At 35.9% G+C, this 16,319-nt stretch overlaps 1 protein-coding gene across 2 annotated transcripts in view; it reads left to right on the top strand.

Annotated features, from left to right (window-relative positions):
• CFAP54 (cilia and flagella associated protein 54) overlaps window positions 1–16,319 on the top strand; it is a 281,143-nt gene that overhangs the window by 226,948 nt on the left and 37,876 nt on the right. For both annotated transcript variants that reach the window (XM_059082492.2, XM_059082493.2), the window contains one exon: window positions 6,167–6,340. In XM_059082492.2, coding sequence (XP_058938475.1) covers window positions 6,167–6,340 — 174 coding nt within the window. The remainder of the gene's footprint in view (window positions 1–6,166; window positions 6,341–16,319) is intronic.

Consider the following 16,319-nt stretch of genomic DNA (forward strand, 5'->3'; position numbering starts at 1 on the left):
TTTACTGCCACATGTCCCAGACACTTCAGGTGTTTTGGAGTAGGGGAGAGAGAATGGGAAGGTTGAGAACTATAGTTTCAATGGATGTATTCTTGTGAATATTTTATAATAGTTTGGAAACTAATAAGTGTGATTTTGTAAATACTGTTCTGAAAGGAGCTTTGCTTGAATATTTCAATATTAAGGGCAGCCTATCATTATCCAGTTCCTAAGGATGACGCTCCAAACGTACAACCTTGAATACAGTGTAAATATCAATACATGTGATATTTCGAATGGTAGCAATATTATCAAAGAGTTGTTTCACCTGCTCTTCTTTTTTTTGGGGGGGGGATATAATTAGTGTAACACTCTCCCAGGATAATCAGCTCTGGAGATCATCACTATCGCTTGCCTGAAAGGTGCAAGCCACCTAATCATGTGTTTGTTTCACTGGGGTAGACAGAAAATGAGCATAAAGCCTTTGGATTTTTAAAAAACTAAACTCCAAGTTTGGCTGATTTTTATAATAACAATTTTGAGCCTTTAATCACTCAGGAGGCTATTTCAGTCAAACTCTTTCCATACTTTGATACAACCTACTTTTCCCCCACAAAGAAGTAGATGCCTTTCCAGAACCATCATTGCTACGTGTCATGCTCATCAGCTTTGTGAAGCTGTATGTCATCAAGTCTATTGAAGCTTTGTGATGGAAAAACAAAAGTGCTAAACAAATTACATTAAAAATTCCAAAAAAAAGGACATGATTAAAATGCTGCACAGTGCTGAGTTATTCATGTTTAGACCGTGACAGACTGTGTAAGGTCAAATATTTGATTAGTGCAAAGTGATTTGTTATTTATAGGACATGGCAAACAAGAGTGCTTCTGGTAGGTCTGTTGTTTCATTCCTTTCAAACAATAAATCAAACATATCAAAAGTACTCAGTGTATAGCCCATCAACTAGCTTATGTAATTAATCCCATTGGCAATTAGATACTACATTTTAAAACAGTGAATAGAACATTCATAATATAAATATAAAAACTATTAATAGGACATTCCATCCAAAAACAGCAGACTACACTTTCTTATCAAGTGCGCATGGAACATTCTCCAGGATAGATCACATCTTGGGTCACAAATCAAGCCTCAGTAAATTTAAGAAAATTGAAATCATATCAAGCATCTTTTCTGACCACAATGCTATGAGATTAGAAGTGAATTACAGGGGGAAAAAAAACGTAAAAAACACAAACACATGGAGGCTAAACAATACATTACTAAATAACTAAGAGATCACTGAATAAATCAAAGAGGAAATAAAAAAATACCTAGAGAGAAATGACAACAAAAACATGATGATCCAAAACCTATGGGATGCAGCAAAAGCAGTTCTAAGGGGGAAGTTTATAGCTATACAAGCCTACCTCAAGAAACAAGAAAAATCTCAAGTAAACAATCTAACCTTACACCTAAAGGAACTAGAGAAAAAAGAACAAACAAAACCCAAAGTAAGCAGAAGGAAAGAACTCATAAAGATCAGAGCAGAAATAAATGAAAAAGAAACAAAACAATAGCAAAGATCAATAAAACTAAAAGCTGGTTCATTGAGAAGATAAACAAAATTGATAAACCACTAGCCAGACTCATCAAGAAAAGGAGAGAGAGGACTCAAATCAATAAAATTAGGAATGAAAAAGGAGAAGTTACAACAGACACCGCAGAAATATAAAGCATCCTAAGACACTACTACAAGCAACTCTATGCCAATAAAATGGACAACCTGGAAGAAATGGACAAATTCTTAGAAAGGTATAAACTTCCAAGACTGAACCAGGAAGAAACAGAAAATATGAACAGACCAATCACAAGTAATGAAATTGAAACTGTGATTAAAAATCTTCCAACAAACAAAAGTCCAGGACCAGATGACTTCACAGGTGAATCCTATCAAACATTTAGAGAAGAACTAACACCCATCCTTCTCAAACTCTTCCAAAAAATTGCAGAGGAAGGAACACTCCCAAACTCATTCTATGAGGCCACCATCACCCTGATACCAAAACCAGACAAAGATACTACAAAAAAAGAAAATTACAGACCAATATCACTGATGAATATAGATGCAAAAATCCTCAACAAAATACTAGCAAACAGAATCCAACAACACATTAAAAGGATCATACACCATGATCAAGTGGGGTTTATCCCAGGGATGCAAGGATTCTTCAATATACACAAATCAATCAATGTGATACACCATATTAACAAATTGAAGAATAAAAACCATATGATCATCTCAATAGATGCAGAAAAATCTTTCGACAAAATTCAACACCCATTTATGATAAAAACTCTCCAGAAAGTGGGCATAGAGGGAACCTACCTCAACATAATAAAGGCCATATATGAGAAAACCACAGCAAACATCATTCTCAATGGTGAAAAACTGAAAGCATTTCCTCTAAGATCAGGAACGAGACAAGGATGTCCATTCTCACCACTGTTATACAACACAGTTTTGGAAGTCCTAGCCATGGCAATCAGAGAAGAAAAAGAAACAAAAGGAATTCAAATTGGAAAAGAAGAAGTAAAACTGTCACTGTTTGCAGATGACATGATACTGTACATAGAGAATCCTGAAAATGCCACCAGAAAACTACTAGAGCTTATCAATGAATCTGGTAAAGTTGCAGGATACAAGATTAATGCACAGAAATCTCTGTCATTCCTATACACTAATGATGAAAAATCTGAAAGAGAAATTAAGGAAACACTCCCATTTACCATTGCAACAAAAAGAATAAAATACCTAGGGATAAACCTACTTAGGGAGACAAAAGACCTATATGCAGAAAACTATAAGACATTGATGAAAGAAATTAAAGATGATACCAACAGATGGAGAGATATACCATGTTCTTGGATTGGAAGAATCAATATTGTGAAAATGACTGTACTACCCAAAGCAATCTACAGATTCAATGCAATCCCTATCAAATTACCAATGGCATTTTTTTATGTAACTAGAACAAATCATCTTAAAATTTGTATGGAGACACAAAAGACCCCGAATAGCCAAAGCAGTCTTGAGGGAAAAAAACGGAGCTGGAGGAATCAGACTCCCTGACCTTAGACTATACTACAAAGCTACAGTAATCAAGACAATATGGTACTGGCACAAAAACAGAAACATAGATCAGTGGAACAAGATACAAAGCCCAGAGATAAACCCACACACCTATGGTCAACTACTCTATGACAAAGGAGGCAAAGATATACAATGGAGAAAAGACGGTCTCTTCAATAAGTGGTGCTGGGCAAACTGGACAGCTACATATAAAAGAATGAAATTAAACACTCCCTAACACCATACACAAAAATAAACTCAAAATGAATTCGAGACTTAAATGTAAGACCAGACACTATAAAACTCTCAGAGGAAAACATAGGAAGAACACTCTTTTGACATAAATCACAGCAAAATCTTTTTTGATCCACCTCCTAGAGTAATGGAAATAAAAACAAAAATAAACAAATGGGACCTAATGAAATTTAAAAGCTTTTGCACAGCAAAGGAAACCATAAACAAGACGAAAAGACAACCCTCAGAATGGGAGAACATATTTGCAAACAAATCAGTGGACAAAGGATTAATCTCCAAAATATATAAACAGCTCATGCAGCTCAATATTAAAGAAACAAACAACCCAATCCAAAAATGGGCAGAAGACCTAAATAGACATTTCTCCAAAGAAGGTATACAGATGGCCAAGAAGCACATGAAGAGCTGCTCAACATCACTAATTATTAGAGAAATGCAAATCAAAACTACAGTGAGGTATCACCTCACACCAGTTAGAATGGGCATCATCAGAAAATCTACAAACAACGAATGCTGGAGAGGGTGTGGAGAAAAGGGAACCCTCTTGCACTGTTGGTAGGAATGTAAATTGATATAGCCACTATGGAGAACAGTATGGAGGTTCCTTAAAAAACTAAAAATAGAATTACCATATGATCCAGCAATCCCACTACTGGGCATATACGCAGAGAAAACCATAATTCAAAAAGACACATGCACCCCAATGTTCATTGCAGCACTATTTACAATAACCAGGTCATTGAAGCAACCTAAATGCCCATCGACAGACAAATGGATAAAGATGTGGTACATATATACAATGGAATATGACTCAGCCATAAAAAGGAATGAAATTGGGTCATTTGTTGAGACATGGATGGATCTAGAGACTGTCATACAGAGTGAAGTAAGTCAGAAAGAGAAAAACAAATACTGTATATTAACGCATGTATGTGGAACCTAGAAAAATGGTACAGATGAACTGGTTTGCAGGGCAGAAGTTGAGGCACAGATGTAGAGAACAAACGTATGGACACCAAGTGGGGAAAACTGCAGTGGGGTGGGGATGGTGGTGTGCTGAATTGGGCAATTGGGATTGACTTGTATACACTGATGTGTATAAAATTGATGACTAATAAGAACCTGCAGTATAAAACAAACAAACAAACAAAAAAACTAATAGTAAACTTTCTTTGGATTATTTGTATAGAAATATGTTAATATAAATGTTTCAGACATTACATGAAATTCCTAAAAAAAAAAAAAGTACTCAGTGTATAGCCCATCAACTAGCTTATGTAATTAATCCCATTAGCAATTAGATATTATATTTTTTTAAAGTGAATAGAAAATTAAGTACCCTATTTTAATATTGATTTCTGTTACAGTTATTATTATTAGGCCATCATGCTAATAAACACTATATATATTGAAATAGAAGGTATTTGCTTTTTATTTTTCTCCACTTAGCTAGTTATTAAATATGAATTCTTTGCTAGAATAGTCAGAACCTCTGAAAGGCACTCAGATATGAAAAAATGTGAGAATTTTTTTCTGAATCAGTTATTTACCTGATTTTTTGGTGAACTGCCTGACATAGAATTACTCTTTATTAAGCATTTTTAAATGATTATTTAACCCTAATAATCTTATTTATTGTGCATTTTGGTCATGTTTTTATTATAGTACTAATAAATGAGGATTCTGGCTTATCATATCCCTTTATGATAGTCTCTAGATATTTTAAAATAGTTTTCACTTTTGATATTACCTTTCAGTCCAGACATGTTTTTTCTTTTATCGGTAGGCAACTTGAAAGGTCAATGTATTTATTTCTCACTTTATTTTTATTTTGAAGACTTTGCATTGACAGTCTTCTACTGTATCTTGAATAGACTCAGAAATGGAAGGTACCAAGTGTTATAGAAACACCAGGCATTTCTTTCTAGCCACTGACATGTTCCACTTGGTCACCAAGCCTTTGAGACACCTTAGATGTCAAGAGTTTAGTAAAAGAACTGCTTTCCAGCTACCATGCTGTAATCTTGGGAATAACAAGAAATTAATTTTGAAAATAGTTTGTACTCCATTGAAGAAAAGCCTTTATAGAGTTGTGATATTATTATCACCATTATTATCTCTCTGGCTAGACTCTTATTTTGTTGATAGCATTCATGCTTTACTTTCTTAGCTACCTTAAAAAACTAAGTAAATATTTTATGAAGTTGCCAATTGCAGTCTACACCTTTGTGTTTCTTGAAAACTCCTGATTCAGGGATCAAGTTCCATCAAATGAGCTGGGCCCAGATCCATCAAGACTAAACTTACAAATCAGCTACATTCATTTAAAGGGGGAATGAGAGTAATGGGTTTTAACCTCTTAGAGCAAAAACTGTGTATTATTTTGCATATGGTACTGCAAAGAATGCTATTGGAAAGTAGATAATAAATTGTAACCAAACCCTCAGTATATTCACCAGTGAATAAACAAGAAGAAAAGTAGAAGATGTTCTTAGACTACCTGGTAACCTTGAGGCTGAAATGATAGCATGGACATTTTCCCTCTAGATCTTTACCCTTGAATATTCACCAAAGTGGAAGACATTTGTTAAGTTCACTGGGTTTTGAAATATATTTTTCTATAAAAGAATCTTCTCTGTGGTAATCAGGGGCAGTTTTAAGACCTATATCCATAAAACAAGCCGAGATGATTCCCCGAGTTTTCCAGTAGTCAATATTGAATGAAAATTGAATGAATGTTTTAAATATTGAATAAATTCATTACCAGCAATTAAGCTGATGTTTCTGTTTTTTCCCCAGTTAGGAACAACTGACAGTTCTCTACACTCCAATTTATCATTAAAACTCTTTGCCAGCCCATCATGTGGAGATGTGGTGTCCTCAGTTGTAGCAACACAAGCTTTAAACAAAGAACTTTGCTTTCAGTGGTACATTCCTCCCTTGGAAAAACCTCCAAAGGAAACAGAACCTATGGTATGTAATATAATTATAAAGCTAAATCTTACATATGGATATAAAGTTTAATGAAGCCATTATAACTTAAAGAGTAGAGAAGATCTTCTTATATATAGAGAAATATACAGCAATTTAGAAACTATGTTGTCTAGCAGAATGAATGTGAAATAATTAAGAGATCCTAGGAAAGTTGGATTCATGTTGATCATTTTCCTTTTTCCTGAACTTACAGAGAAACTTTCCAATGTGTCACCATTACATATGATGTTTAATATTTTTTTGTAGTTATCCTTTATCACATTAAGGAAATTGTTTCCTATTGCCACCTTAATAGGAAGTTTTATCATGAATATTTTACTGTGTCTATTAAGAGGATTTTATCATTTATCTCTTTTAGTATAGTAATTGATTTTATAATGTTAAATCAGCCTTGTGCTCCTGAGATAAACTCATATTGGTCATGATGTATTCATTTTACTAGATTCAGTTTGCTAATGTTTCATATTGAATTTTTGCCACTGTTTTCAAGAGTAATATTGGACTATAATTTTTCCTTTTTGTGCTATCCTTGTCAGATATTTTCTGTATGAGGCTTTTGCTAGGCTCATAAAATGTATTGATAAATATAACCATGTTTTTCTCTTCTATGGTGAAGTTTGTGTAAGTTTGGAGTAAACTTTTTCCTCAGAAATTTGCTAAGAGCTCATCAATAAAGCCCTTGTGTTTTTGTTGTGAGATAAGACTAGTGATATAATTCTCCATAGTTAGAGGCAGTCTTTAAGCAATAGTACTAATGTACTGGTTATCAGAGCTGGTATCAGTTCTGATTGGGCTAATATCTGTTTTGATGGTTAGTGCCTTTGTCAAACCAAGTTTTAAGTATTTTAACTATCACCCCTGTTTATAGAACATTGGGATTTTCTATTTCTTCTTGAGTCAGTTTTGCTTAAGTTGCTTTTTCTAGGAAGTTTCCCATTTAAAATTTCTCTCATATTTTTAAGCTATCTGGTGTATTTGTAGTGAAGTATCCCTTTTCACGCCTTATATTGCTTATTTGTGCATTTTTTTCTTGGTCATTGTCACCAGAGATTTCTCATTAATTAGTTCTATTTTGTTAACCCTAAATATCTTCCTTCTACTGTTTTTTTTTTTTGTGTGTGTGTGTTCTTTTCCTAACTACTGACTTCTTGAGATAGATATTAGCTCAGTATTTAGTTCTTTCTTTTCTAATCTATGCATTTTAAGGCTATCAGTTTCTCTCTAAATATTGCTTTGGCTTCATCCTACAAGTTTTATTATAGTATTGTCATCATCTTTCAGTTTAAAATAACTTTTAAAGTTTCTATTGTGATTTCTTCTTTGACTCGTGGGTCATTTCAACATGTTAAGTTACAAACTATATGAAGCTTTTCTAGTTATCTTTTGTTATTTATTTGTAGATTATTTTGTTCTGTGGTAATAAAAAAATGCTCCATATGATTGATATTTGTTGAAGCTTGCTTTTTTTTGCCAGGAAGGTGTTTATTGTGTAAATATTCCATTGCTCTTAAAAACAATGTGCTCTCCTCCGTTGTTGAGGCAGTGTTGATATATGTCCAATAGGTTAGTTTGTATAGTCTTGTTCAGATACTCTATATTCTTGGTGATTTTTCTATTTTTGTTTGAAAATCAAAACAAAAGATCCCACACGCTTCGGTGGGATTTATTTATTTTTAATCAATTACTGTTGACCCTTGAACAACATAGGAGTCAGGGTGCTGACCTTCCTCACAGTTGAAAATCTTTGTGTAACTTTACAGTTGGCTCTCCATATCCACATTTTGGATTCAGTCAGCCATGGATTGTGTAGTATAATCATATGTATTTATTTTTAAAAATTCTCATAAAGTGGAACCTGTGCAGTTCAAACCCGTGTGTTCAAGAGTCAACTGTACTGAGATTTTAACATTTAATTCTCTCACTGAGATTGCTGTTGTCTTGTTTTTTCTTGTAGTTCTGTCAAATTTTACTTTACCTAATTGGAGGCTTTGTTCTTAGGTGCAAACAGATTAATAAGCATTGTGACTTCTTGGTGAATTCATTGACTTCTGACCTTTTCGTAATAATGATTTTTCCCTCATAAAGTCTGCCTTGTTTGATATTACTAGAGGAAAGTGACTTTCTTGTGGTTGTTATTTTCATATTTCTTTTTCTAACCTTTTGCTTTCAACCTGTTTGTGTACTTGTGTTTTAATTTTTTTTTCAAAATATTTATTTTATTTATTTGTTTGGCTGTGCTGAGTCTTAGTTGTGGCACATGAGATCTTTCATTGTGGCGCTCAGGCTCTTCATTGCAGTGCACAGGCTTCTCTCTAGTTGTGGCATGCAGGCTCCAAGGTGCATGGGCTCAGTAGTTGCTATGTGCGGGCTTAGTTGCCCCGCAACATGTGAGATCTTAGTTCTCAGGGATCTAATCTGAGTTCCCTACATTGGAAGGTGGATTCTTAACCACTGGACCACCAGGGAAGTCCCTTAATTGTATTTTTAAATAAAGGTATACACTTGGATATTTTAAAATACAGTCTGACAATATTGTATTTTGACTAGAGAAGTTAGTCCATTCACACTTAATGTAAATAATAATATATTTGGTTTTAAATCTACCATATTATTTTGTGTTTTCACTTGTCTCAGATTTTCTGTTTTCCTCAGGTTTTCTGTCTTTCTCCCTTTTTTGGGATTGATTACTTTTTTCATTCATTTGTCCTCTCTGAACTTTGAAATTATGCACTCTTTTGCTGTGCTTTTAGTGGTTACCTTCAGGAAAACATACATACTTATCAAAGTCTAAAGTTTCTTTTTGTTTTTTTGAAAGATTTATTGATTTTTGGCTGTGTCAGGTCTTAGTTGCAGCACATGGTATCTTCTTTGAGGCATGTGGGATTTTTTTTTCGTTGCAGTGCACAGGCTCTTCATTGTAGTGTGCAGGCTTCTCTCTAGTTGTGGCATGCAGGTTTTCTGTCTCTAGTTTTGGCTCCAGGGCTCCTGAGCACGTGGGCTCTGTAGTTGTGGCACGTGGGCTCTATAGTTGTGGCACATGGGCTCCAGAGTGCATGGGCTCTGTAGCTTGTGGCGTGTGGGCTCTAGTTGAGGTGCACAAGCTCAGTAGTTGTGGCACACGGGTTTAGTTGCACTACGCCATGTGGGATCCTAGTTCTCTGACCAGGGATTGAACCGGTGTCCCTGCATTGAAAGGTGGATTCTTTGCCACTGGACCACCAGGGAAGTCCTAGTCTAAAGTTAATGAATGATCTTTATTCCTCTAATGACTTAAATGATATTATTGTACATTTTCTTTTTTTAACCAATATAATATTATTTTTAATTGTTTTATACAAGAGTTATTTTCCTTTAGAATTTTCTACATACTCATCATTTTCTTTGCTTTCTACTCCCTCTTGCATTTTAGACATTCCATTTAGGATCACTTCTTTCTGTTGAAGTACATAGTCTGGAATTTCTTGTGGTGAGCATCTTCTGGAGGCAAACACTCAATTTTTGTGTACCTGATAAATATCATTATTTTACATTTATCTGTGAAATAAATTTTTATGGAGTAAAGAATTAAAGATTGGAAATTATTTTCTTTCAGTACATTCAAAATGTCATCTACTCATTTCCATTGTTCTCTTGAGAGTCAAGTTGTTGTAGCTTTAAAAATATTGTGACTTATTTCATGATCCACTTTTGAGACTTTGTCTTTGTACAGTTTTGCTGGGAATGGTTTTCTTTTATTTATTTTGCTTACATTAATGTAGTGGTTAAGAACACAGACTCTAGAGCCCTCAGAATGGAGCAAATCAGACGCCTGTTTTGAATCCCAGCTCTGTTACTAAGTAATTTTGTAACCTTCATTAGATTAGTTAACTTTTCTGGGACAGGGGGTCTAACTACCATCTTTTGCAGAGGAACCTTCCACTATAGCACTCCTTTGATTACTGCTCTCCCTAAGAAGAGCCTCAGACTCTTTCCCATAAAACATTTGTCATATAGTTTTACCCTATTCAATACTTTTTTTTTTTTTTTTTTTTTTGGGGGGTACGCGGGCCTCTCACCGCTGTGGCCTCTCCCGTTGCGGAGCACAGGCTCCGGACGCGCAGGCTCAGCCTCCATGGCTCACGGGCCCAGCCACTCCGCAGCATGTGGGATCTTCCTGGACCAGGGCACGAACCCGTGTCCCCTGCATCGGCAGGCGGAGTCTCAACCACTGCTCCACCAGGGAAGCCCCCATATACGTTTTAAAATAATAAATCTGTAGTCTCTTTGGGGGAATTTAGTGCAGTAGTTTTCAAACCAAAGTTCCAAGACTACTCATGGGTCATGGAGTCAATAGAGTGTGTCATGAGTAGTATTTTTTTAAAGAAATTAAGTGTAAGAAGACAATATCAGAATGCATCACCTACAGTAAGTGAAAATGTTTTCTGAAACTTTTGTTTCATGACAGATACTGTTAAAAAGAACATTTCTAGACTGACATTCGGCATCCTGATGAATTTGTTTACTTGCTGGCAAGAGAACCAACAAGGTGTGATAAAAGAGTATATCCATTCAGAAAGGGTGGAAAGATGACATTGTTGGGAAACAGATTGTTTACCCAAATAGTTTTAAAAAATGAGGAACAAAGTATAAAGTTCATTTCACAAGGTTATAAAAATATCACATCTCTATCAGTCTGGGGCAGAATGATCTTGGGAGTTAATGTTAAGACTGCATCTGTGGCCGATAGTTAGAATAATGAGGTTTCATGAATCAACAGTCACGTCTGACAATTAGCATGGGCGCATGAACTGGTGTCAGACAGAGATTAGAAGCGGAGCACCAACTAACAAGTTCTGATTTAAACAGGTTGCTTGAGTGATTTGCGTAAGGCACAGAACACACAGGTTTTTAAAATTAATTAATTAATTTTTGTCTGCACTGGGTCTTCATTGCTGCATGTGGGCTTTCTCTAGTTGTGGCGAACAGGGGCTACTCTTCGTTTCGGTGCGCGGGCTTCTCACTGGGGTGGCTTCTCTTGTTGCGGAGCACAGGCTCTAAGTGTGTGGGCTTCAGTAGTCGTGGCACGTGGGCTCAGTAGTTATGGCTCGCGGGCTCCAGAGCGTAGGCTCAGTAGTTGTGGTGCATGGGCTTAGTTGCTCTGCAGCATGTGGGATCTTCCTGAACCAGGGCTTGAACCTGTGTCCCCTGCAATAGCAGGCGGATTCTTAACCCCTGCGCCACCAGACCTGTACTGCGCCCTCAGAACACACAGTTTTCCTATTTTAGTTCAGGGACATTTTCCCCCCTTTGACAGTGAGTATGTATGTATTGGGTCATGATAGAAGATTCAGTTGATGCCATAAATCTCAGCTACCAAATCAGGAAGCGCTGACTTGGGAGGGCTAGATCTTCTCAGACCTCAGAGTCTACTTTTTCAGAAGATAACACTGAAATTTGTGTGATGCTTTAAATATCCATGTATGTGAGCATTCATATATTCATTATCTTAGACCTTTAGTGTAGAGTTTAATGTTGGAAAAACTGGGTGAAGCTCATGAAACCCGTAAGATAATAGCAATCATGAACACCAATGTAGAGCTTACTGTGTTCCAGGTATGTTGCTTCATTAACTTCACGGCAACTCTATGAGGTAGGTACAGTCGTCCCTCAGTATTCAGAGGGGATTGGTTCAGAACCCTCTCAGATACCAAAATCCATAGACGTCCAAGTCCTTTGTGTAAAATGGCATAGCATTTGCATATAAACTATGCACATCCTCCTGTATACTTTAAATCATCTCTTCATTACTTATAAAACCTAATACAATGTAAATGTTATGTAGATAGTTACCAGCACATGGCAAATTCTCATTTTTGGAACTTTCTGGAGTTTTAAAAATATTTTTGATTCACGGGATGTTGAATCCACGGATGCTGAACCCATGGATCCAAACGGCCGAGTATTATCATTAGCCCCATTTTACAAAGGAGGAAACTGAGACCCAGGATGGAGGAATGCTAGTTGACAGTGAATCAGGATTGGAGCATCTCAACACATTGTTGAGTTGGAGGGAAGCAAATGACTGCAAAGGCTGTTGTGTTGAAGGCAGCTGGCCAGCCCAAGGCGTGTTCTTCAGAGGCCACAGAAGATGTAGGCAGACAAGCATGATCAAGTGCAAGAAGTCTGATCAAGCAAAGCACTGAAAAGCAAGGCTCCATCTGGCCAGTAAAAACAGAAACTTGGATAGAGCTGAAATAGTTCTTGGAGATAAGTTTATTCAGAAGTCCAAACAGTCTGGGAACAAGAAATATGGAGCCAGTGCTCTTTTCTGGAGAGCTTTAAATCCCTAAGAAGAGCAAATCAGCTCCATCTAGTGGAAGAGGGATTCATCTTTCACTGTTCCTGGGCTGTGAGGACAAGATGATTTTTTCTTTTTCTTTCTTTCTTTCTTTTTTTTTTAATTGAAGTAAAATTGTTTTACAATATTGTATTAGTTTCAGGTGTACAACATAATGATTCCACATTTGTATACATTACAAAATAATCACCATGAAAAGTCTAGTTATCATCTGTCACCATACAAAGTTGTTACACTAGTATTGATTATATTTCCTATGTTGTATATTACATCCCTGTGACTCATTTATTCTGAAACTGCAAGCTTGTACCTCTTAATCTCCCCCATCTATTTTACTCATCCCCCAATCCCTCTCCCCTCTGGCAACCACAAGTTTATTCTCTGTACTTATGAGTCTGTTTCTGTTTTGTTATATTTGATCATTTGTTTTGTTTTTTAGAGTCCACATGTAAGTGAAATCACGTGGTATTTGTCTTTCTCCATCTGACTTATTTCACTTAGCATACTACCCTCTAGGTCCATCCATGTTGTCCCAAATGGCAAGATCTTGTTATTTTTTATGGCTGAGAAATATTTGATTGATTGAATGATATCTTGATAGCTATATATGTGTGTGTGTGTGTGTGTGTGTGTGTGTGTATAATTTTGAATTAGTGTTTTTTCCAGTAGTGGAATTGCTGGATCATATGGTAGTTCTATCTTTAATTTTTTGAGGGACCTTCATACTGCTTTCCATAGTGGCTGTACCAATTTACATTTCTGCCAACAGTGCATGAGACTTCCCTTTTCTCCACATCCTCATCAACACTTGTTATTTGTTCTTTTTTATAATAGCCACTCTGTCAGGTGTGAGGTGAGAATTGTGGTTTTGATTTTCATTTCCCTAATAATGTTTGATGTTGAGCATTTTTTCATGTGCCTGTTGGCCACCTGTATGTCTTCTTTGGAAAAATGTCTACTCAGATTCTCTGTCCATTTTTTAACCAGGTTGTTTGTTTGTTGCTTTTTCTGAGCTTGAGTTGCATGTGTTCTTTGTATATTTTGGATGCTAATGCCTTATCAGGTATATCACTTGCAGATATCTTCTCCCACTCAGTAGGCTGTCTTTTCCTTTTGTTGATAATTTCCTTCATTGTTCAGAGGATTTTTAGTTTGATGTAGTCCCATATGTTTATTTTTGCTTTTGTTTCCCTTGCCTGAGGAGATGGATCCAAAAAAATTATTGCTACGACCAATGTCAAAGATCATATTGCCTATGTTTTCTTCTAGGGGTTTTATGGTCTCAGGTCTTACATTTAAGTCTTTAATCCATTTGAGTTTATTTTTGTATATGTTGTGATAAAGTAGTCTAGTTTGATTCTTTTGCATGTAGCTGTCCAGTTTTCTCAACACCATTTATTAAAGAGGTTTTTTTTTTCCCCATTGTATATTCTTGCCTCCTTTGCTGTAGATTAATTGGCCATATAAGTGTGGGTTTATTTCTGTTCTGTTGGTCTATATGTCTGTTTTGGGGCCAGTACCATAGTGTTTTGATTGCTATAGCTTTGTAGTAGAATTTGAAATCAGGGAGCATGGTATCTCCAGCTTTGTTCTTCCTTCTCAAGATTATTTTGGCTCTTTGAAGTCTTTTGTGGTTCCATACAAATTTTAGAATTATTTGTTCTAGTTCTGTGAAAAATACCATTGGTATTTTGATAGGAATTTCATTGAATCTGTAGATTGTCTTGGGTAATATGGTCATTTCAACAATATTAATTCTTCCAGTCCATGAATTCAGTATATCATTCCATTTGTTTTCAATTTCTTTCATCAGTGTCATATACTTTTCTGAGTACAGGTCATTTACCTCCTTGGTTAGACTTATTCCTAGGTATTTTATTCTTTTTGATGCAGTTGTAAAGAGGATTGTTTTCTTAATTTCTCTTTCTGATAGTTCATTGTTAGTGTATAGAAATACAATATATTTCTGTATATTAATTTTGTATCCTGCAACTTCACTGACTTCATTTATGAGTTCTAATAGTTTTTTGTGGCGTCTAGGATTTCTATATATAGGATCATGTCATCTGCAAACAGTGACAGTTTTACTTCTTCCACTATAATTTGGATACCTTTGATCTTCTTTTCTTGTCTGATTGCTGTGCCTAGGACTTCAAATACTGTGTTGAATAAAAGTGGTCATAGTGGGCATCCTTACCTTGTTCCTGATCTTAGAGGAAAAGCTTTTCACCATTGAGCATGATGTTAGCTGTAAGTTTGTCATATATGTCCTTTATTATGTTGAGGTATGTTCTCTCTATACCCACTCTGTTGAGAGTTTTTATCATAAATGGACATTGAATTTGTCAAAAACCTTTTTTGCATCTATTGAGATAATCATATAATTTTTATTCTTCAGTTTGTTAATGTGGTGCATCACATTGATTTGCAAATACTGAGTCATCCTTGCATCCCTGAGATAAATCCTACTTGATAATGATGAACATACAAGGCAATTTTAAATATAGTATTCCTCAGTGTTCGTCAAAACCATATCACTTCTTTTCCACTGAAAAAAAAAGAGTATTTTCAGAAGTGAATAAAGGAACACTGGAAATTTTATCATGGGCGTATTGCCTCCTGAAGAATCCAGTCCTGAGGTTATATAACTTATCCTTGAGGAGTAAAGACAAGTTGGGAATAGAACTAAGCAGTATTATCAGCTAAGAACTAAGTGGATTAGATGGAAAGCTGGTTTGGGATTAGCAGCAAGTCCAAGAGAATATAGAAAATGAGGTATCCAGGAAGGGTAAGGAGCCAGTAGTGATCATGGGGCTAAAAATTACAACAATAATGCTCTAAATACCGCTTAAAGCACTTCACGTTGACTCACTCAATCCTCACCCTGATCCATGGGATGGGGATTACCATATCTTAATTTTACAAATGAGAAAGCAGAAGCATAATGTTTTAATAATTTGCCCAAGATCACACAGCCGGTAAGTGGTGGAGGCAAACCCAGGCACCCCGGCTCCAGAGCTCTGGCTCACAACAACTATGTGAGTGAGTTTAGTGTTTTATTGCTTAAATTTTGCCCTACTTTATTCAAATTAATTCTGATTTCAGACTAAAGGAGAGACTAAGATACCCAGGAGCAGCTTCCTGGGTCCTCTCTCAGTTGCATGGGACACATGTCATCTGTGGGTCATGAACCGCCGAAATATGGTGAGATATCTTGGTTTCAAGAAAGCTGCTGTTTTACCTGGGAGAGGAGTCTTTTGTACCTCTGATCATGTAGTCAAAACCAGGTGTGAGCCAGACTCAGTGAGAGAAGTGAAAGTAACAATAGAATTCAGATGTATATCATCAATGTGCGAAATTTCTACAAAAAAGGCTGATTAGCTGGCTGCCTCTTTGTGTGTTTCAGACCCTAAAACAGGGCTACAATCGCTATTTTGTACATTCTATTCAGGTTTCGCCAAGGAATAATTCCATGACTTCAGTCCCCTGAGATGATTAACCAGGTTGCAACAGACTAAAATTAACCCTGAACTTTCATAGGAGTTTAAGGCCTTCTATGTCTGACAAAAATTAAGCATCATTTTAATGCTTAATTCATTGTTGCCTAGGCATAGAATTCTA

Source organism: Kogia breviceps, chromosome 12 (genome assembly GCF_026419965.1).
Source record: "Kogia breviceps isolate mKogBre1 chromosome 12, mKogBre1 haplotype 1, whole genome shotgun sequence".
Taxonomy (NCBI): Eukaryota; Metazoa; Chordata; class Mammalia; order Artiodactyla; family Physeteridae; genus Kogia; species Kogia breviceps.